The 23,440-nt window shown below is 38.4% G+C and overlaps 1 protein-coding gene across 1 annotated transcript in view; it reads left to right on the forward strand.

Moving 5' to 3' along the window:
* MRPS27 (mitochondrial ribosomal protein S27) overlaps positions 1-22,607 on the forward strand; it is a 42,655-nt gene extending 20,048 nt beyond the window's left edge. Inside the window, exons 5-11 of the mRNA XM_084224830.1 lie at positions 10,542-10,656; positions 11,115-11,193; positions 12,442-12,557; positions 14,043-14,145; positions 16,306-16,448; positions 17,941-18,096; positions 22,200-22,607. Coding sequence (XP_084080956.1) covers positions 10,542-10,656; positions 11,115-11,193; positions 12,442-12,557; positions 14,043-14,145; positions 16,306-16,448; positions 17,941-18,096; positions 22,200-22,439 — 952 coding nt within the window. The 3' untranslated portion in view covers positions 22,440-22,607. The remainder of the gene's footprint in view (positions 1-10,541; positions 10,657-11,114; positions 11,194-12,441; positions 12,558-14,042; positions 14,146-16,305; positions 16,449-17,940; positions 18,097-22,199) is intronic.
* The last annotated feature ends 833 nt before the right edge of the window (positions 22,608-23,440 follow it).

A 23,440-nucleotide genomic window follows, 5' to 3' on the forward strand; every position in this document is an offset into this window, starting at 1 on the left:
TTTGGTTATTTCCCCCCCACCCCACTCCTTCAGTCTAGAACTTGTAAGGCTGAAAGCACGCAAATTTTGGCATCTGGATTTGCAAACCCATTTTCACCTTTATGAGTAATAGCTGTTGTTTAAGAATTGGTGTGGATATAAAACTGCTTTTAATTTCCGAAGTTAACTTTATGATGATCCTCTTTACGTTGACATTTATTCTGCTCTCTCCTCTTCTGCTCTCTCCTGTAACTACTACTACTACTACTGTTTTTCATTTAAAAAAGGGGGAAAATACTCCTTTCTTCAAAGTTGCACTAGGGAGTGAGTAAAGCTAGACTAAATTGAGCTACAAGCTAAGTAGACTGCCTCTGGCAGCAGACAGCTGGGTGTAAAATGGACACCATCCCCCTCCCCCTTGTCTACACAGTCTGTGCTAAAGTCCACAAACGAGACTGGCTGCTGGTGTGTCTGACTGGTGGTGAAAGGGGTGTAGAAGCTACTGTGAGAGCATGACAGCAGAGCAGGTGCAGCAGGAGTGTTATAGTCCACTTCACCAGCAAAAAGATGTTTTTATCTTCATTGAAGTTACTGGCCTGCAGTGATTACTTCTTTTTGCAGTTTTCTTTAACTGATGCTGTGAATGTCAGTTTGGAGCCTGAATACAAGGTCTGAGTAGGCCACTGTAAAAGGGCAAAGTAACAAGTCATCCTGGCCTTGCATTGTGGGCCAGTCAAAAGCATTACTGAGTTATCATAGAATATGCTGAGTTGGAAGGGACCAATCAGGCTCATTGAGCCCAACTCCTGGTTCTGCACAGGACACCCCAAGAATCACACCGTGTGCATGAGAGCATTGTTCAAATGCTCACTGGACTTCGGCAGGCTTGGTGCTGTCACCACTGTATTTATAACTAGCAATCTTGAGTGTGTTCCTGTCTCAGAAGGGGAGAAAATACAAAATACCCTTTTGCATTATGAAATCCTCTGCATGTTTTGGGTAGCATGACATTTTACTGTGCAGCTTGCAAGCTACCTACACAAGGGAGCATTTGTCCTACAGTACATGCAGTTCTTAAAGAGAGGTACCTGCTGTCTCTCTTAAAATAACAGATCTGATAGCACAGTCTTTTTCTGAAAAGAATAAAGCAATCATGTAGCTGGTAAGAGCCCACAAATTTCAAACTGCCTTACGAAATGTTTGAGTCCATTTTGCCATGTTTATCTTTCTTGTACTTGCTCTTCCTTGGGATTGACATATGCAATGAGGCAGAGGACATTTTGGTCTCACTGGTCTCAGAAGTTAGATATACTAAGAGGTATGCTAACTAGATGCCTCAGAAGTACTGTGATTGGGTACTGTGATTAGAGAACAGTTTAAAATGTGTAAAGGATTTGAGCATTTCTTGTTACTCATTGCTAAAAGTATTTTTATTAGGAAAATGCAAGGTTGGAAGAAAAAAGAAGTACCAGTAAGCATTGCTCATTGAGACATGAAGTGAAAAGTAAACAGAATAATGATGAACTGTGTGGTAGCCATGGCCAGTGGTCAGCCTTTTGGAAATGGTTGCCTTCTTGACAGTGGCTGTGGCTGAAACTGCAGGTATCAGGGGTTTTGTCCTCTTTTCAGGTGTTTACATTTAATATTAAAGCCTTCTTGTCTGTCTCCCCTTCACTCATGGGGTGCAGAAGGAGAGCAAATACGCAAGGACATCAGACTGTAGCAGTGCAAAATGTATTAGGGCAAAATTAGGCTAACTTGAATTGTGTGCCTGTGGCAGCAAACCTGAAATGGTAAAACCGGAACAGTGCAAATCTAGTTTGTGAAGTGTTCGGCAGCAAATGCAAGGTTTGGCTCTTCCCCTGCTGAAGTTGGTTACTGAGATCCATTCAGTATTTGTATTCCTGAAACACTGTCTTCCCAGCGCCTCTTTTTTGCTCTGATTGTGGTGTAAAACTAACTCTGCAGAATAAACAGTTTGACTTGCAACAATTCTGTATTGCAGCCTTTGACATATTCAAGACAGAAATACATCACTTATGGTCTGTGTGACTTCGATTGTGATCAAACTGAAGTGTCAAGGGTTATGTCAGTCGGTGGAATGTTTGAAGCTAATGTGTGATCTATTTCTGGGAGCTATTTTGTGAACCATAAAGAATTTGAGTAAAATAAATGAAAACTGCAGCATAGTTACAATGTAGACTGCAGGTCTCAGTGATTAGGTCTCTAACAAAATTACATTAATTTTGCCCCGGGTTAAATCTACACTGAATATTAGGTATTATTAAAAAGTTGCTGTTTGCAAATACAATAATAGCAATGTCTGTTAAAGGTTGAGATTTTTTTCCTGCTATAAAATCAAAAAGTCATTATTTGCTTTTCTTGACAGCAGTTTTTATGCATACACATGAAGTATGCCTATTTAAAATGGCATGAAAGGGGTATTCTCTCATAGTTTAGGCTTAATGCTAAAAGTCAGAAACACCTTAATGTGTGATGCACTTCCCTCTGACCCTGAGCTATCACAGAAGTTAGAGTCACTATTTTGTTAGCATGGAAAGCGCTTGCTGCTACATCTCTGTCGAGTTTGGTTAATGGTTACTGCGAAGCAAGCTTCACTGTGACATTCCTGCAGTAGTTGGTAGCTAAGAGATGGAGATTTTCTAAAACATCTGTAATTTTTTTTTTTTTTTAAATTAAGCCTAATGAGCTTTAAAGCAATTTAGTCCTCAAATGACATAAAGTTAACTGTGGTTGAAGAAAGTCCCTGACACAAGTACTGTTTGGTACACAAAAGATTTTAAACTTACTTTTGAAGTTCTGCTAGTGGGAGCTACCTTTCTGCCGGAAACTGACTTTCTGGCAGCTTTTAGTGGTCAGTCACTTGGCGAAGTGAACTGGATGCAAAGGTGGTAACAGGAACTAAAAATTGCAGGCTTTTGCAAACATTTGTTTTTCGTTTTGAGAAATAAGTTTATAACTTGTATACTAGCTTTCAGACAGGTTTAATTTGTGGAAGTAATGACAGGCATAGCTGAGTTAGTAAACTGATAACAATCAAATCAGTGCTTTACTCATATATACCTTTTTTTACAGCCTTTTGTTAATCAGTTTTCAGAGATCTAAGTAAAAGAATCAGCAGAACTGACCCTTTGTTGAGCTTTGAAACAGCAAGTTTTATCCTAATGCACTTTGAAACTGCTGAGATTAAAAAAAAATTCCCTGAAGCAAGAAATGTAGTATCTTGTGGTTCTTAATTTGTCTGTTTTTGTATGCCAGAGTACCGGAAAAAGATATAATTAATGGAAGAGCCAGTTTTAAATTAGACTTGATTGTAGTTGCATGGGAAAAGGAAAGGCACTTGAGAGAATCTTATCAGAATCACTATAGCAACAGCTCACTTAATCATTCCCTGTGTGCTTTCTCAGCCTCTGATACTTTCTATACAGTACTGGTGACATTTATATTCAAAACCAGTAATTTTCAATTGTAAGTCCAGAAGTGTTTGTCACAGAGAGCTGTGTCCCTTATAGTCAGTAGTGTGGGGAGATGTTGAGTTTTTCATTATTGTTATTATTATGACACAACCTTTTCTTCTTAATTGTCACTCTTTGAGTGAATTGCATCCTTATAGTGGAAGTAGTATAGATTCTTCATATGTGTGAGAAGAAAACGGGATTTTTCCTGATTGTCTTTTTTTAAAAGGAGTGGGAGAGGTGAAGGGTGGTGGGTAACTATTATCCTGGGAAAAGGAGAAAAATACAAGTACTATATTCAAAGATCTGTTTATTTGGTTTCCTTCATTGCAGTTCACCTCATCATTTTGTTAAGTCAAAAAGGGGGGTTGCTTTATTCATAGTTTGCATTTGAAATAAAATTGAATGTGATAATTGAGATGGTACAGTGTTCCTTCATGAGACTAAAGCAGGCATCACCACCTTTTCTTGGTAGCAGTGTTCTTTTACCTACTCAGTGAGGATCCCCAAATGCCCATTTTTAGTGAGCTAGCTGGTGACCCTCCCTTTAACCTAGAACAAGGAATTGTGTTGATACTGGATTTTTAAATGTTAGCTAGGTAAGGCCTGTGACTAATGTCATCCTATTTCAGGTTAGGCATACAGACCATGTTCAGCCAAACTGACACAGACTAGTTCACATTCTTCTTAGTAGTGAACTTCCGTTTGACTTCTGTCAGGGAATGCATAATTCTGAAGTACTGTGAATCTACATGACTAGAGGAGCTTCTTAGGAAACACATTTAGCAGCCTTGAAGAGTTTTCCCAGGGATAAAGAGTGTACTGAGTGTATGTTGTTTGAGCCTTGGCTTTGCTTTTTCAGTCTGAACTAATTAGAATAAAGATTTGAAGCATTTAAGGTAAACATGTGGGATATTAATCAGGTTGAAGGATTGCTGCTTTGTGCTTTGTAAATATTTCTAGGGAAGTTCAGGGCTGCTTGGTGTAACCTGCTGGCAGAAAGCTGGAAGAACAGCTTCGCTGCAGTTCTGTTAGGTTGACTACCTCTGGATGGAAGGATTGATAAATAATTCAGATATTTTTCAGGAATACCAGTAGTTGTTTAACATATTGCAATACCAGGAATACTAATAAATTGCTTCAAACTTGCCATAGGCTTCTTATCTGTTGTACTGCTATTTCTTTTGTGATAGCTCTTAGGTCTATTTATGTATAAGCAAAGCATTTCTTTCATGCTGTGGTAAACTGCTTGTCCATTCATACATTATTTTGAAATTTATAAAATTTATCTAGGATTTGCAACTCTTTGATCATACTGTTTTTTAAACTTTTAATGTAATAAGGCTTGTTCCTTATGATTTACTCTTGAAGGTGCCTTAAATTCATCAAAAGGAGGAAGAGCATTTATTGATACGAGGCTGACAACAATGGGCAGAAAAAAAAAGAAAAACTGTCAAAATAGCTGGGTCAATAAAGAATAAACTACATCCTAGCTGATAGTTACTGTTAGAAAGAAACTTTGTGAAGCTGAGCATGAATGTAGTTTTGACAATGCAATAGCTACCCTGAAACTACTGAATAGTGAATTTTCTCCCTTCAGTTGTTGGTAAAGTTAATCAGGTGATATCCTGAGTCTTCCTAAATAACTGTGTACTAGGTCCATCTACCCAAAAATATTTCCTTTTCCAAATCTAGTCTTATTACTAAGTTTAAGGATTAAGAAAAAGGTGGATTAAGAAAAATGTTGAAATGAACAGAAGTAAAAAGTTAATGTGGTATAACATGAAACAAGACATGATACTTAAAATATCCTTAAAGTCTCCTGCTCAGCCTTGATGTTTGACTGTGGTTCTGTATTGTAGTTTCTCCATATCTGATCATTTAGGTGTGCTTTGGGGCCATCAGACATGCATTATTGGTGTAAGAGCTCTGTGCAAATCTTGAACAAAAAGTGTTGTGCATGAAATATGAATTCATATGGAGATGGAGAGGGCTTAATTTAGAATAATTAATTTTAGCATCAAAGTAATCAAGTTAAATTAGTTCAAAATAAAAGACAGGGGAAAGTCAATAAAATTTAAAATAGAATAGGGGCTGAACGTAGGGTTTTTTCCAAGGAGTCTGCAGACCAGTTTTCTGCTTGCATAGGATTCTGCCTCAGCCTTAGACTATGCTCTGTTACAGTTGTCATGTCTAATTTTTTAACCTGTCCTATTACTGCTTTTGATAATTGATTTCTTATAGAACACATACTACTTGAGTTTTTTATTTCAATACAAAAGCAATGTGTTCCCTCTGTTTTTGAGTGTAGATAGTAATGTATTAGTAATGTGGTTTTTTTAGACTGGTAGGTTTACACATGAAATTTTAACAAGATTTATACGAAAAAGGTGAAGGCTAAAATGGCAGTCAAAGAAGAGATGGAAAAATAGAGTTCTGTTCATTTTTTAAAGAAAATTTCTGTCAATAATGATTGCTTTTCCAAGATTGTTTTCTTTGATGCTGACGTATGAGCAACTCTTCTGGGTCCATTTAAAATGTAGATAGTTTTCCCCAAGGCTTGTGGCTTGAAATGACAAACAAAGGGAGAGTTTTGGGTGACAGTCTTCCAGTTTCCAATCTAAGCCTGCCTGGAATCCATTTGATCATTATGCACTGTACCTGAAAAAATATGCCTGGGAAGAAAAAAACATGGCATTGTTAATATGCTTCTCAGCCCTGTATGACTTGTGTAAAATGTAGAGTTGCTTTGGATTTATTCCATTGAGATAGCTTCTTCCTGGTTTGCAGAGATATTTCCTATTATATTTATTCATTTTAAGTCTCTTTACATTTTGTGTTAGGACTTTGTAGAATTTTAAGTGGATGAGAAGTAATCTGTGACTCTCCCTTCCTTTGAAAATATATGAAGACCCATGTTTCTCTCTAGTTTTGAAAGAAGAGAGATAGGATGTGTAGGATGTGTGGATCATTGCAAGATGCTTTCTCATTAGGTCAGGTAAAGATGGAGAAAGGAAGGGTATCTTCCTTCTGTTTCACAGATTGGCAGAGAATGGGAAAGAGAAAAAACAGTGTCTTGCACCAGGATAGCTTCTGGGAGTACCAGGAATTGGACTGCCCTTAAGAAAGCCACAGAGTCAAATGGAACTTGTGATCAACAAAGAATGGGAACCGATATGCTGAGCTGGTTTTCCCTCTATACTACCCGGAAGGGCAGAGCAGAGCTCTTTCTCATGTTATGTCACTTCTACAGCATTTTCTCCTCTGTAATGCAGCAAATTTTCCTTCACCATCTTCCTCATTTTTGACTGTCCCCAAAGCAATGAAGTGCCCTCTATCAGCCTAGGAAAAAGAATGCAGGCCAGCAAGGGGTGTGGTTGTTTGCTTTCAGGTTTGCTGCATTACTTCCCTTGAGAAGACAGGGTGTGTGAAAGCAACTAGAGTGCATCACCACTTCATGGCACAAACAAAATTGCAAGACTGAAATAAATTAGTAGGGCAGGCATTCAGCTTTTCTGCAGTGTGTGAGTGCACCAATATAAAAAAGTCATGCTTGCTGTAGTAGTACAGCACCCCATGAAGCACTCTCAGCATCTGTTAAACTTTTTTATTGTTTAGTTTCTTTCACACAGCATGAGTACCCCAGCACTGTTGAAAATAATGAGCAGCAGGGCTTTATGCAGTAACTTAGTAAACTGACAATGTAGCCCAGTGTGCTGGCCTATTTGTGAGCAAGAGAATGTACTTGCGTGGCTGAAAATGTTCTGGTTGCCTTTTACTGAGGCTGTACACTTTTTCTCTCTCTTCCAAGTTATAATCATTTTGCAAGTACTAAGCAACTGTTAATGAAAATCAAGTTTCTGGACTGCATAATATGAAAAGCTTTTAAAAATAAAAATAATTCTCTAGAGCATTGAATTGTGTGCTGTTAGATTCACAATGCCCTTGATATTTCAGGCTCTCCCTGTATTACAAATATTTCTGGTTTTATTCCCCATGGAGTCAGATGTTCTCAGTTCAATGACTGGAAGGATGACCATATTGATTCTTTAGCCATTAGCATTAAAATTACATTAAATAACATTAAAACAGAGAGAGAGCTTCTCTAAGAGTTCCTTCTTGTCTTTTCAGAACACATTGTAAGAATCTTTGGCTTCTCAGGTTTTTCTTAGTTCTCAGAAAAATGAGTTTCAGCACCAGGCATCTGCAAGATAACCTTCTGGTCTCTCCATTAAACACACAGCAGTTGCTAGAGACTTCCTTTATTTAATTCATTCTGAATCCTCTTTTTTTTTTTGTAGTTTTAACTTCCTTCTGTCTTTTCATCTGTCCCTGAACATATTGCCTTGCTTAATTATATCCTGTTTGGTGGACAAAGAGAAGGAGGAGGATGTTAATGCTTGTCAAAATGATGAGCAACCTCCTCTTTTTCCTGATTCCATTTCAAATACAAGTGCCTGCCATAACATTTGGTTGATTTGTCTAGGTTAACTGTAAAAAATAGATACTCTGTTGGTTTCTCTTCTCAGCTAGTACAATAGAGACAGAGCTTATCTCAGCATTATATGGATCAGGAACAATTAAAGTTTGCAGTGCAGTTGTTTCCTTTTCACTTCCAATTCTCCTACCACATCATGGATTAATGGATGTGTCTAGTGTTGAGGGATCTTGTACATGCATATATATTGCCTTCATGCACCAGTCTCCTCTCTTCATTCCATGCAACTGACTTGTAATTAATTGTTAGAATTAGCTAGAAAATTACTCTGTTGAGAAGCTCTTTGCTTTTCATTTGCATAGCACCTAGAGCAGGCAAGACCTGATCTGAGCATAAAGATCTTAATAGTAACATACATGCAGTAATTATATCTGAAAGATCCTGTGGTTGTCGTACACACACACATGCACACACGTGCAAAAATCAGTCCCAGCCCTATAAAAGCTGATGTGCAGATTTTTACAAGGTTTTATGACATGTTTCTGGATTTTGTGCATATTGATTCCAGCAGTGAGTGTTGATTGGATCAGCTGCATTCTGTTTCTAGGCCGTATTGTATCCCTGTTAGGCCTTTTGCTGTCCAAATCCAATTTTACTTTGAAACCTTGAAGCTTCCATTACAGTAAGCTTTAGCATCCCAAGGTACAGGGAGTATTGGAGTGCTCTCTCTCGCTGTGGTGTACTCAAGAGAATAAACAGAGCTGTGAAAAAAGTTGGATATTCAAATGCATTAAAAACAGCTGGTTGGGTTTTTTTGTTGTTTTTTGAATACTTGCTTTTCATTGGCAAAGACTGTACCAAGAGAAAGCCAAAGTATTTGAGGGAATCAGTGTCATGCTTTTTGAAAGACAGGTCTGTTGTTTTCCACTTGTGAAACAATATTAACCATTTAACGAAACTTTAAAATATGTTAGCAGCATTTTTGCTGGGTGCTGGTATCCCAGCTTGACCCTTCTTAAATGGCTGGTGAAAGAGTCTGTAGCATTTGATAATTTTTTCATCAAAATATGATTAAATCCAAATTCCTGTAATTGATACTTCCTGAAAGCATTTGTCCGTGACACAGGACTTTAGTGAAAGCAAATATATATTCTTGCTACTCTCAGTATTTGAACTCCAGAGAGAAGAAAATTGAAAGTAATTATAGTGCCAGAATGGATGTTTGTAATTTAATATTCAAAACATGCTTTTCTTTTGCTACTAAATTTTTATTTAATGGGGAGATTTCTATGCCACCTACAAATACTTACATTTATATTCTGTAGTTGTTTAGCTCCACTTTTGGCATAGCTGTCATTGTTCTGAAGGCTCTCTAGGCGCAGTACTTTTCCAGCCTTGGTCATCTGTTTAGCCCTCAGTGATAGACAAGAGATTTACTGAGGGGGAAAGAGGGTTGGTGGCCACATTAATCTGGTAAACGTTCTGGAAAGCATGCTCACTCAGATGGAAGAGTCTACCCTGCCTCTAAATGGTGCTGCATCTTGGCTTGGGGCTGCAAGCATCTGCACATGAGCTCAGCTCAGTCATTGGTGTTCTTTACAGAAAGTGGCAGTCAGTTCTGTGCTGGGAACTGAGATCAGTTTTCATTTGAATTGAGAAAGACTGCATGCATCTCTTCACATGTGGTATGAAATTCAGCTTAGGACCAAGGCAGCAGCTCCTGCCACTGAACTTTTAACTGATGCTTGAATGTTTGCCAAAGCTAAAGTTCCATGTGCTTTTTGTCACCATTTGTTCAAATATGGAGCAAAGTGCTGGTGTCTGAATTAGGATAAAATTAAATTAAAAAGTATTTAATTTTACAAATTGGTTGAGCACTGGAGTGGTTGCCTTGGAAAGACTGCTGAAGTCATGGCATGAGGTGTCTTGGGATGGTGCAGAGGGGCAGGGAAAGGCTTTCCAGCAGAGTTTCCCCATGCATGAGGTATGCCTCACTGATGAAGCATTTCTAAGGCAAATGGAGCGTGCAGCAGCCCAGGGATGACCTGTGCTGAGGCATAATAAATTCTTAACTGGTGAAGTGAGGCATGATTTAGAGAGGGTGAGAGACACCAGATTACACAAACTCCAAAGATTCAGATGCAGTTATGTTTTGATGTAATTCTGATACTTACTGATGTCATCAGTTGTAGCTCTTTCACAAGCCCAGCAATATTATACATCAAAATGTTATGTAATACAATCTTCCACAATCACAAGGACATGGTCAAAAAAACTACAGTATTTATACCAGTCTCAGTTGGCCTTCATAAATCTACCAAACTGTTATTTTTTGGTATTCTTTTTTTTTTTCAAGAAAAAAGCAGTAGGCTTTCTGGAAAGTGAGAAGTTTAAATATTATGCATTTGTGAGAAGGTCAGATTCCCCTTTGTACATACTATTAATATGTCAAAGTTTTGTTTCTCTTACTTGAAAGGGCTATCTGGAGCTCTTTAGAGAGTGGTGATTGACTGCCAAGTCAAACATGGAGAAATTTATATGTGAGGTCATGAATCGTGAGGTTTTGAAATTCATAGTTGTGTTGATTACAGAATTTGTTTCTGTGATAGCAGAGTCATATTGTCACCAGAACTTTTTGTCATCTTTAGGTTTCGGCATAGCCCAAATTCCTGGTACTTGAGAGACTGGACCATTCATAGCTGGATCAGACAGTGCTTAAAATATGACGCTCAAGATAAAGCTTTATACACAATACAAAACAAGGTAAGTTTTACCAAGGAAGAGATACAAATATATTTGATCAGCTCTTGATTCAGGTGTGGCTTGACAGGAGTTGCTGTTGCAGCCAGGGCCTGTAGACTGTGGTTTTAAGTTCAGGTTTCTTTGTCAAATAACAAATTACTGTTGCACTTGAATTTCAGCAATAGTTAAATCCTCTCTTTTCTCAAAAAGCTCTTTGGTTTTAAATAGTGTTGGTGTCCAAAACATGTTAGTTGCAGGGGGGGCATAGTAATGTGGCAGTGCTATTCCTTGTCCGAAAGGCTCAGATAAAATACTGAAACAAATCCAGTGCATCAGAAGTTGGAGAGCCTACCTCACAGGAGCCATGCTAATATCTTGTATTGTTTATGTATATTGCATCAGTGTGGAGTGTCGTGATTCTGCTCTTTCTAGTATCTGCAGCGCATTTGCACACAACTTTTTCCCCTTCTTTTCTTCAGGTTCAGTATGGAATTTTTCCAGATAATTTTACATTCAATATTTTGTTGGATTGCTTTATAAAGCAGAAGAAATATGAAGGTAAGAAAAAACATACCAATACTGCATCCTTCATTGTATGCTCTTATACTTACAGAGCTTTTCTTTAAACTAAAACTTGTAGTCATATTTTTTCTGAATTCATTATAAAACACAACTTCACCTTCTCTTGAAGTATTTTCTGCATGTTTTTTCTCTCGTTTTTTGGGATTTTATTAATTTTATAGTTTTGAAACTTGTGAGGTTCACAGTTTCTACTGTTATTAATCCTATTGCAAGTGTAAACCATCTTCTTCAGTTACAATTCTGACATATGTGGTAATGATATGATAGGACTCGTTAGTGACAATTAATTAGAGTGTTACCAGAATCAAAATGTGGGTTGGTATTCATCTTCCATACATTTAGCTCTTCAAAAAGCTACATATATGAATTATTTGTGAAGGCGTTCTGTCTGTTACTGGAGGCAGCAAGCTATGCTGAATTGCCGTATTGGGGCTACCTTTCATTATTGACTGTTTAAGTGTTTGGATGAGTCCTCTCATGTTTGATGACAGATACTAATTTTGATGACTGATTTTAATTTAACTTCAGGTTTTCTAGTACTGTAAACTTGCGGTAAGCTTTCCTTTACATAAAGCTCTTACAAAACAGGTAGTGGAAAGGAACGGAAAGATTTTGCTAAACAACAAATTAATACATGTGGTTTTTTTGAGACATACCCCCTCTATCTTTGAATTCCCCCTTATTTTATCCATATTTCTGTTCTGTGTGAAACTGAAGGCTTTTTTCCAAACTGTCCTTCTTCATCCAGAGTGTCACTGGAATTCCATGTGGAGCTCCTCTAGAGCATTGTTTGCTGAATAGACCACTGTGGGTGATCTGTGATAACATTTCTTATCCTTTGTACTCTCCTGTCACCCTAAGGCTAATGAAGTTAAGCCAGTCTTCTCTTGTTTGTAGTCAAAACACAAGAATAAAGAAATATTTTAAAATTTTTTTTAATGATTGAAGAGCTAAGGAAAGAAGAGCCAACTGAAGTGCATAGAGCTAAGATGATTTTAAGAGCTCCTTGGCTGTAGTTTCATGCTATTCAACCCATTCTTCCTTCTTGCAGTGTGTTTGAGCAACCCAAAGGAGTAAGACTAATTCTGTTGGTGTATTCTAGTTGCAAGAGGTGTTTAACTTCCTCTTCAATTATTTCAAAGTATACCACAGCAATACAGCATCATTGAACATGAGTGGGTGCAAAAGGAAGCTATGCTGATTAAGTATTGTTTTCCTCCATAGATGCTATGTCAGTAGTAACAGAGATCATGCTCCAAGAAAGTTTTGATGAATTATCAACACAGCTTCTTTCTCTCTATGTTTTATACCAGTACCTGGCAACCAAGTCTAAACGTACGGTAAGCTGATCACACTCAGAATGATACACAGAGCCTCTGCTTTCAAGTGTTGTGGTGCAGTCATTAGACATTCAATCATGAACATATTTTATGTCCCCTAAGTTTACCTGGGGAAAAAATGCTCCATTTTCTCCTTATTTTTGCAACTGCAGAAGAAAGAAAGAAAGAAAGGAAAAAAGAAAAAAAACAAGTATGAAAACCATCAAATCACTTGTCACCCCTTTTGCTCCTTTCTCTGAAAGGGAGGGTGTGTAGGGAGTTTCAGTTGTAATGTATGCCCATTTGAAGGATGTGAATTGATGCTTCACTTCAAAGCAGACTCTATCAATTACCACCAAAAAAAATGTCACCTATTGTATAGGACCCCCCTAAGCCGATTACTGCTCACCATTAGAACTTGATAATGGTGATGTTGCAGACTTATAAAGCATTTTTACTACATTTTTTTCGTATCCCAATAGGCTTTGGGCGTATTGCTTCTTATTACATATCTGTTTTTTAAAACTAATTTTGTTACATTTCTCTTGTCTCCAAGGATTATGGATTTATTATTTACAGCTTGCTTGGTTAAGGCCAGAATGACAGCTCAGGGTCTTGGAAGTGGCATTATTCTACCTTTGCAGAAGGGGCTCATTCAGTAAAGGGGCTCAGTCAGGTCTGCCATGATTTCTGTAGGAAGCTATTTTTAATGAAGTTTGGCTCAAGCCTTCAATAGCATGTTGTCATCTATATAGCAAATGCTTGAAGCCTCCATCTGTGTTACATGAAGCATCTTCCAAAATGCATTTTAGAGGTGCCTTCAGGTTTTACCCAGCTGGGTTGTAATTTGAGTTTTCACCAAAGAAGAGAAAAGCACATTTACTGTTTTGGATATTTTCTTCATTGCCTAGAAATAAAGTATGCTTAGTCACTTGTATGTGAAAAACAAAGGGATGAAAATCTCATTTTTGTGTTTGTCCATGTTTGTATATCCATACTGCGGAGATGAGCATTTGTTGGTATGTGTAGTGTTTCATGAAAACTGAATGTGCAAGCAAAGATGGTGTGAACATAAGACATGTTCAAGGGAAGCTTATTTATATAGCTGTGACTTATTTAATATGCATTTTGAAGTAATCCCATCCGAAGACAGCAATAAAAATGTATTTTTATTTGTATACACCATTCAAAGTACCATTCTACACCTCATAATGCTCAGAACCAGTTTTCTGTGTTTGGTTTTAGACCTAGGGATAGACATAGTAAGAAGAACTTCCTTGCAAAATTTCAACCACTCACATTTTAGTCTTCTGCAAAGAGAGTTGTTCCTCAGTACGATTGGTACTGTTTCTCAGGACAGATATACTGTAACTGAACACTGGGCATATTTAATGGTTCTTTACTTTATTGCTAAGATGTGATGAAAGGCATGCATGCTGTCTTTGCTGTCATTTTATATTTGTGTTTGTTAAAGGAGCACTTACTTAGTTGATAAATTATTTGCAGTGGGAAGAAGAGAGAAATATTGGAGCTTCACTATTGCTTACAGGTCTAAAGCAAAGTAACACCGTGGGTTATAGTTCCCAGCTCTATGGCTATGCATTCCTTGGTAAGTTTTACCTCCCTCATTGTCAGCTTTCCCCTCTTGTCTTCAGTGGCTGAATTAAATTGGCATCTTTGTTTTATTAAAATGTAATCAAGGAGAAGGCAAAGGAAAAAAAGAACTAGTGGAAGGACAATTTCAGAGTTATGAGTGAACCTGTTTTGTAGGCCTGGAGGGTAGAACTGATTTGAATTTGATTCATCAGACAGCTTCAGAACCAATTTTAGGGCTCAACTGTATCTTTGGGTTAGATGCTGATAGAGAGAAGATATTCTTAAATAGCAGTGGGATTGGTTTGTTGGTTGACCAACAAATTAAAAAAAATACCCTAAAGATTTCTATGACACGTATTATAAGGTTATGAACAACAGACTCTTTTTCTGGTTAATAAGTGTCTTAAAATAATCTTTAAATCTTATGAGATGGGAGAGCACACCCTGGAAAACACTATGTTTAGAACTTCTACTAGTGCATGTGAAGTGAATGTTGGGGTTGTGAACAGCAGGTAGCAGAGTCTTTATCCTGTATCTGTTAAGAAGTCTTTGCTGTTAATAACTTGCCATGTAGTATTAAAGAGAAGTTAAATCAGAGTATATTCAGAATTGAAAGGAAGGGAAATGGGCAAACAATTTTTGAATTTTCTCTGACTCTTTAGTGGAATATAGTACAGATAGATTTTGTTCTTCTATAGCGAAATGATTATTTACTAGAAAGTAAGTAGTCAACAATTTATTGTAAATTTTTGTTTCATTACTGCATTATTGAGGGTAATAAAAATGAATTCGTTCTTCAAATGTCACCTCAAAATATGATGTGTGGTGGCAGAGTTAGGATGTTGATTTGTATTCATCATGGCTGTAAAACAAAAAGCTAATTTTCAGTCAAAAAGAGGGATAAACGTGAAAACTAATTTGAAAGCAGGATTTTTCATAGCACTGTAGTTTGTGATCCTGTGGAGATACTGTTATAAATGGGACTTGGCTGTTGGAATTCACTTTGGAGAGTTTTAAATGTTATATAGATTGGTGAATAGTAGCTGCATTTCAAAAATGTGCTTCACTCTTGTCTGAGAGCAATAGTGCTTGGTCCATGACATTGACATTCAGTGGATCAAAAGCTATTTGCTGCTATGTCACATATTCCAAAGTCTTGCCAACACTAATGGAACTGACCTCTGAGAGAGTAAAAGATGTCTACAGGCAGAGAGTGGCCGCAAGCGCCTCAGCTATTTTAATTTGGCCATGGTCCATGGGCTTTGTCTGTGCACTTATTACTTCTCTTTTCCTAAACTGTTCTCTTCCATGTAAAGAGGGTGTCTCTCATAGTTTTGTGTTATTATAGCCAGAGTGCAAATTGGGTTGAGAGTTTGGACACAACTCCTGTAAGCTACACTGGAAGAGGTATTATCCGTTTTGCTGACAACAACAAAATCAAAGCCCAGGAGTGACAATCGTTGTAAATTGCATCTACTACAATGTGATGTGTGTTTCCTCTATTATGCAGGAGTTTCATGATCTCAAGTAATTACTGTCAGAAGAAAAGCCACATTGCAAGTGGTGCAGTACATCACGGGTCCTGCTAAAATCAATGAACATCTTGTTGCACAGAGTGTCTTAGGTCAAGAACCAGAATTTCCTTTTTAGCAGGTGTCCCTTATTTCCTCTTAGGAAGCCTCAGCAGAAACAGGGGTAGTAAGCTGAGCACTTAGCCATAACGTGCTGTTATGGGTGAGTAAACCCTAGAGGCCACAGAGGTAAATCTGGGGAATCAGATTTAGTGCACACATGCTCCACAGTCAGCTGAAAGCTAAGGAGACATTTGTCTGAGATCTTCAGGCATCCTTCTACAAGCTGCTGTTACAAAGCCTGACAACCAGAAAACCTGGCCACTTACTCTGATTTCCATCTGGGCAGAATTTCTGGGTGAGGGGGAATGAGGAGGTACCAGAAACATGCACATAATTATATGAAGTTGAGCAAAAAAAAAAGCACATTAATAAAATTAGAGCAATGGAAATTCTATCAGAGCAACTTTGTAGAAGTGTGTTGTTTTTACCCCTGAAGCTAAGACACTTGCTGTTATTGCTAGAAACCAGAGCCAGCCTATACAGGTTCCATTAAGATTCAGATATTGAAGCACTAACAATAAACTGTGTTTTTATTACAGGGAAGGTGGAATTGACAAAAGGATTAAGAGCTGTATACAATCTAATGCCACTGATGTGGACACCTGGATATTTGAATAGAGCCTTGCAAGTGATGGAGAATGTGGCTTCATTATCAGGGGACATGAAAATCTGTAAAGAGGCTGTAAGTATAAAGGCTATAACCCACTGAACAAGGGGAATTTCATATAAAATAAACTTCAGTAAAACCTGTGAATTCTGTGCCTTGTTAATGAAAAGATGCCCTGCAAACTTCAGAGGCCTTTACAAGACAGGAGAGGTAATGTTTAGAACAGAATCAGTGCTTAAGTTGACGAGCCAGTGATAATGTCTACTGGCGTGTCCTTGGCAATAAGTGTGTGCTACTGCCACAGACCATTTAAGTAAGTTTTCTAAGCCTTGCCCTCCTTTTAGAGACACCTGCGTCTGTGTCATAGGAAACACGTGTCTGCAGGGATGGGAAGACACCTTTGTTTCTCAAGTTTTTGAAACCACTGAGAGACATATTTCTTAGCAGTGAGGATGAGCTGTTGCATCTGCTTGCTCTTACAGCTAATTGTATGTATTCTGTGCCCTCAGATAATGTCCTGAGTGGTACTGGTCCAAAAAGCTGACAGAGTGATTTCTAGAAGGTTTGTACTGCCCTCAGTCAGGGAGGATGTCTAGATTCAGTCCATTTATGAGGTCAGCACTACCTGAGGGACTTGGGGCTTAGGAGTGCTGTGGAGACTCAGGCTGATCCTGGAATCAGACAGCTTAGGAGTAACTTAGTACATCACTACCATGGGCTGGAGCATAAAAACATCACTGAGGTCTCTCCTCGGTACTTTTTCCTGAAGGTTTCCCTCATGATGGGAGCTTCCCTTTTGCTCATGTCACTACTAAACTTGCAGTCTCCCCTGACAAGCTGGAGTCTGGGGCACTGCTCAGCAGGTACTCCTACCTATTGCTCTGTTTCCTGAAGCTTTTCAGTACAATATCGGACAGTCCAAAACAGGTCATATCTGCAACTTGCACCGATTTTGCGTTACTTCTTCAGGTGTGTGGTTTTGGAGGTATCTTTCTTACTTCAAGTCTGAAGAACTCAGCTTAATACACTTGTGATTTTTTTTCTTGAATTCTGAGGAATTCAGAAATTCCTCGTCTTGCTCTGGGTTGTAGATGAACATCCTGGTATTGAAACAGGGCTGTATGTCTCTGGTACTGTAAGTCCGCAGAAGATTCTCTCCATCTGCATGCTGATACTCTAAAAATAGTAAGTGCTATTAATACCTAGAAATGCCATCTGTATAGAGGTACTTCTTACTTTGTTCAGGAAGTATCTAAGAACTTGTAAAAGAGGGTTCTTGCTGATTCTTTACTAATGCTGCATCTCTGTACATACCAGTAGTAGAACCCAAAAAGCAATGCATTGACTGTGCTTGGGATCTTGGAGAGCCACACACTCCAAGATCCCAAATACAGTACAAAATTCTTCCGAGATTGTCTCATTTCCTTTTAGAATTTGGTTTTCTGTTTACAGAGGTCATCTCAAAATACAAGGTAATTCATTAAGTTGTTTGAATGCATGACGGTTGTGTTACTTAGATTGTATTCCCAAACAATTGATTCTAACCATGACAAATGTGATTGTTCAGACTGATGCCTTGGAGACCATTTTGAAGTCTGCCCTTGAAGCCAAACCTGATCCAGAATGTGCTGAAGAAGCCAAGAAATTAGAGCAGAAGTCGCAGTGTGCAGAGTCAGAAGAAACAGAGCAGTCCAAAGTACCTGAGTACTACAGCCGATTCAAGGTAAGACAGTTTAATTTCTCTAAATATTCTAAGCTGTGGTAGATCTCTGTGATGTATACTAGAAAATACAGATGCTGACTTACTATGGCTGCTAGACTGACACCCTTTCAGTACATTAGGAGTTTAGCATTTTTGAAACTAATGTCACCTTATATTTTCACTTCTCCAAACAGCAAGCAGCAGCCTACAAAGACATAAATGCTCAAGGCTACTTGTCTTTTGTTTGTCTGCTCAAATTTTATCTTCACTTTTCATACATGAAAATGATAACTCCAGTCCTGTTTGCAAAAGGGGTATGTCTTTAGATACCCATTATCTGTGTGGCCTCTTGCTCATTAAAGTAAATTGTAATGGGTGTGAGACTACCCTGAATTTATTGTCCATTTGTGTATATTGTAATTATGCTTGTGGGTGGAAGGTTGTATCTTGTACTTTCAGACTGGAGAATTAAATCAGGTTCATATGACCTTCCTTTTGTCTTTAGATTGTTATCATCATGCTGATGATAACACAGAAGGCTGTTTATTAGGGCACATCTATATAATAAGTGTATTTAATTTGATCATCTGATTTTATTTGATCATCTCAAAATTAGCTAAATGAGCTAATTTTACTTTATCAACTCTGATTTGTGCTGTGGTAAAAATCAAGTACTTCAGGTTGAAACTTACCTGGCTTACAGTTCCATGAGCAGTTCTCTTTCCATAACCCATCAGTTTCCATTATTTCCACTGGATGGCTGTGACCTTGGACAGTTGTGCTGGATACAGACTGTTCTAAAGAAATTTCAAAAGTAAAAGACTGGTATCCTATGGTTTCAGCTCACACACATACACTTTTCCTCGCTTTAATTTTTACTTACGTAACTTTGCCACTTATCTTTAGGTACTAAACTTGTGTTGTAGGCAGTTAAAACTCCTTAATTGAAGTGTTTGGGAATTAGTGGGTATTCAACATATGGTAATTAATGCCTGGATGAATTTCAGTGAACTAGGTAAACACAAATGTCCTTTGAAGGAGGGAGTGAGAAGTTTTTTATGTGTCTCATATTGTCTATCCATTGTCTAGCCTTGAAGAAAATAATGCAGAGTGCTCAAAATGAGATCTAGATATCAAAATGGGGACTAGTGCCAAGAACCTAGTTTACCTCTCAGCTCAACCTTTCCACAAATTCCGTAATTAATTCCTATTCAGGCACTCTCTGGTATGGTAGTGAGTGACCTTTGGCCAAAAAACTAGCCCCAGTGTTTAAAATCTGACCAGGAAAGTCTGAATATTAGAAAGACATAACCATGTGACATCAAGGCATCCAACAGTAATAAGCCAAAATCTCTGGTTGTGTGAATGAAAAAAGGAACTCATGAATGCCATTTCAGCTAAGCCTGAAGGAGTTCCTAGATTCTTCTCTCAAATCCATTAGGCCAGGCATAGCGGCTCTTCCCAGTTGTGCCCTGGGACACTTACAGATGTAGTTCACAGTGCACTACAAATCCTACAAGTGTGAGGGAAGGTGGCAGCTCTGAGTCAGCCTGCTGGTGTGTGCATTCCCAGCTGCTGTCCCAGCTTAGATCATCTGCCCCTTCTGTGTAACCCCAGCAGAAGGTTTGCACTTCTGGTGCTGAAAAAAATTCAGTTGCACTTTGTCCAGCCTTGCATTAATTAGCCAGGATATCCCAGTCTTTCTCCTTGACCTCAAATCCAATTGCTTCTGCCTTATGCATTCCCAATTCAGCTTCACAGATCATACACCTCAGAATGCAGGCAAAAGCATATGGCTTTGCTCCAAACATACACATGCTCCTCTGTGGTACTCCATGGAATGGCCTCTGTGTCTTGTACCAGCCTTCAGAACCATTTGTAAAGCTCCTGAAAAAAGCATGGAAGTCTAACAGATATGGATACTTGTCTTTGCTTCCACTAAAAAAAAGAAGACCTGAGGGCATTTGGCACTTCTCAGAAATAGCTGTTAGAGCTGTAATCTAGACTCTGACACTCATTTGTGTTGTAATTACCTGTTTTCAGATCCTATATGCTGAGGCTTACTGTGCACTATAGTGTTCTTCAGGCAATTCTTTCCATCTGTGCCAATGATCAGTAGGTGGCAAACATTTTATTACATAAATGCTGGGAACACCTTCTCCAAAAGCAATGCACCTTCTTCCCTAAATTGTCTGCATGCAGAGCTGTGGAGACTGCTTATAAAAATAATGATTTAACCATTTAAGAATGTGTTCTTTTGGTACCTGTGGGACATACAACCTGCTTTCCTAAATCAGTATTACTAATGTATAAGAGAAGAGCAGGAAGTGTTCCGGGATACGAGTGATACTGCTGATGGCTTAGAAGACAAGACCTGATAGTTTACAGTTTATTGCCTTTCTGTATTTCAATTCCCTGTGTTTAAGTTCAGCCCCTTTTCAGCACATCCTTGGCAGAGTTTAATAGGAAGAATGCGAATGATTAAATTAGTTACATATTCTAAACTAGTTCTAATCTATGAATCTATAGTTGTCAAGTTTCTTCCCCTAACCTGAGCTGTACAGTCTCTTCAGATTTCTCACTGATGCCTTGTGTACCTACTGAGACTAATACACCTAAATACTTTACTGAGTTTGGTTTTAGTCCATTAGCTTTGATGACGTTGGCTTTGTCTTCATTCTTTATTATAAAATCAAAAAAGAGACAGAACCAAATATGCAAACCACTCAGACCTGCCTGTCTAGCATTTTAAAGAGTCTTTAATCTGCTGTCTGCCAAGTACAGACCTCCAAGGTAAAAAACAACCAAGCCTGCAGTTGTGTTGCCTGAGGGAGAGAGAAATGTAGAGGCCTCAGAGGGGACATAATAGTTTCCTGCCTAAGAACAGGGCAGAGCCTCCAGGGAGGAGCTGAAGGACTATGCATTTGGAGATTATGGCCAGTGAACCTGGGTAAGAGGAACACTGTGGACCAGCTGCATAGTGCATAAACTTTCAGTGATAACTGGAAGTATGGATATCCACATGGCTCTAGAACTGCCATTTTGTTTGGAGGAGAACAATCCCCACACAATTCCATTGTACTGCAATGCAAAATGAGTTTCATCTAAATGAAGAACATTCAGATGTACCTTTCATTAGAACACATACTTACTTTAAACATTTTTGCAAGTGCTGGGCTGGGTAAAATGTTTTATTTGAAAGAAGGGTTGGGAAAATGTGTTTTCACCTAATGAGTGAACAAGGCATAAAGAATATTCCAGTGCTGTATCATCTTCTCCTTGGTTGTGTATCTGCACTTTCAAGGCAATTAACCAGAATGTTAAGGAGCCATCAGGCTAAAGATCAGAGAAAGCCAGAAATAGTATCACTGGATGATTCATCATCTTAAGTGTATTACCATTTTATGGTGCAGGAAATCTATGTAAGTAAAGCTTAAGAAAGAAAACTGGAGTTCCTTTCTGAGGCTTTGCTCTGTTTCAGTGTAGAACATCCCTGAAAAAATATCACTTGCTTTAACCGTGTTGTATAATCTGAGTAAGTGTAGTCCTCAGACACAGTAAGTTGGGAAGAAAAATTATGGGAGTTACTTAGTCTGCTGTAGAAGGAGAATATTTGAAGTGATGTGCACCTGTTGGGAGGGATGCTGATGCAGGCAGTATGGGTGAAATCATGCAGTTGGTTTTGAGGCAAGACACATACCCAAGGTGTCTTAAGTAATATTTATTTTCTTTGACTGGTCAGCTGGTCTTTGTTAATACCAGATAACTGAACTTGGAAAAAGAAGACAATTTGAATAATTAGTGAAAATGAAATTTCATTGGTTCAGTTTTGTTGCTATAAAAACAAATACTCTAGAGGTTTGCATTTCAAGAAATGGTAGCAACTACTGCAGTTGCTACATTTCTCTGTGATAGTAACCTGGCCTATATGGCAGCAGCAGCAGTAATACTACTACTACTACTACTACTCAGCAGCAGCAATGCTACTACTGCTACTGCTACTCCTACTCCTAATAATAATAATTCGGTGATATGTTGGTTGTAGAGAAGTATTTTGTGTCTGATTGTTTTGTGATTGACTGGCTTTCTCCTTGACACTCCTACCAAATCTCTTTTTCTGACAGGAACTGTACTCCAAACTGCATTCACTTGGCAAGGTTGAATCTGAAAGCCTGTTAACCCAGACCACCCAACTTGTCAAGGAGAAACTGCCAGAATGTGAAGTGGAAGACATTGCAAAATATGAGCAGAACCTCAAGAAGTGGGAAGAACTACAAGTACTTCTCATTGAGAGAGAAAGAGAGATGAGAGAACAGGCTAAGCAGGAAATGGAAGCTAGGAAGCTAGCTAAAGCCTCTGCTTAGTACTGGAACTAGGAATGCAGTGGTATGCACTCCTCTGTCAGTGAAACCAAGTGCTTACCATTGTTAATATTTCACTTCAATCATGCTGCAGGTGTGACTGCTGTATGCAAATTAAGCATCCCATTTTCTCTGTTTCCTCAAGTAAAGCACATGTGGTTTAGAAATCTTCATCCTGTATATGCTGTGCTTCTTTCTACCATCAGCCAGGCAAGAGATGGGATAGAGACAACACAAAGAAACAAAGGCATAAGGAGTAGCTTGTCTGTGATGAAAGGTCTAGAGGGTGGAAAGAACAGAAGAAAAGGGAAGAATTTCAAACACAAGTTGTTTCAGTAGGGGTTTCTCACAGGAAAGAATGCCTTTGCTACTCTGAACCGCAGACACTAAGAGGATTAACATATATTGATTGGGTTTTTTTCTTTTTCCCAACCCATTTGGAAAATTCAAGCTTCTGTGTATGGAGTAGAAAGGTAGGAAGCCTAACTTTAGGCTATTTTTAAAACTACAAAGAGTTTCAGCATAGTGAGTTATCAGTTGAACATGCATTCAGATGTGCTTTTACTCTAAGAATGTTCGAAATTTCTGCATTTACTGGTGCTGCTTTGCTCCATTTCTAGTCACTAGAGAAATGTGCAGTCACCTCAGCACGCACCAAGGAGCCTCATACTGCAGTGCACTTTCCTTTTATATTCTGGTCACTGCTTCATGAGGTTTTTGACCTAATTCCCTTCACAGTCCCATGCCCCATTCTTCAGATAAGTAAAACAATGCAGCTATTCACAAGAGCACAAGAAAATGGCAAGGGAGGAGCAATCATAGTGCATTGATTGTGGTTGTGATGCATCATTTGCATCATTTGCTTTATACATTTCTACTGAATCTTGTCAGCTGCAGCCAGCAACTTTTTGAAGTGCACAGTGGGGCAAGGTGCTTTAAAACAGGGAGACTTGAGCAACAGCCCTGCTGTAATTGCAGTTTAAGGCAGCAACATTGTTGTCTCA

Source organism: Fringilla coelebs (assembly GCF_963513975.1).
Source record: "Fringilla coelebs genome assembly, chromosome: Z".
Lineage (NCBI taxonomy): Eukaryota > Metazoa > Chordata > Aves > Passeriformes > Fringillidae > Fringilla > Fringilla coelebs.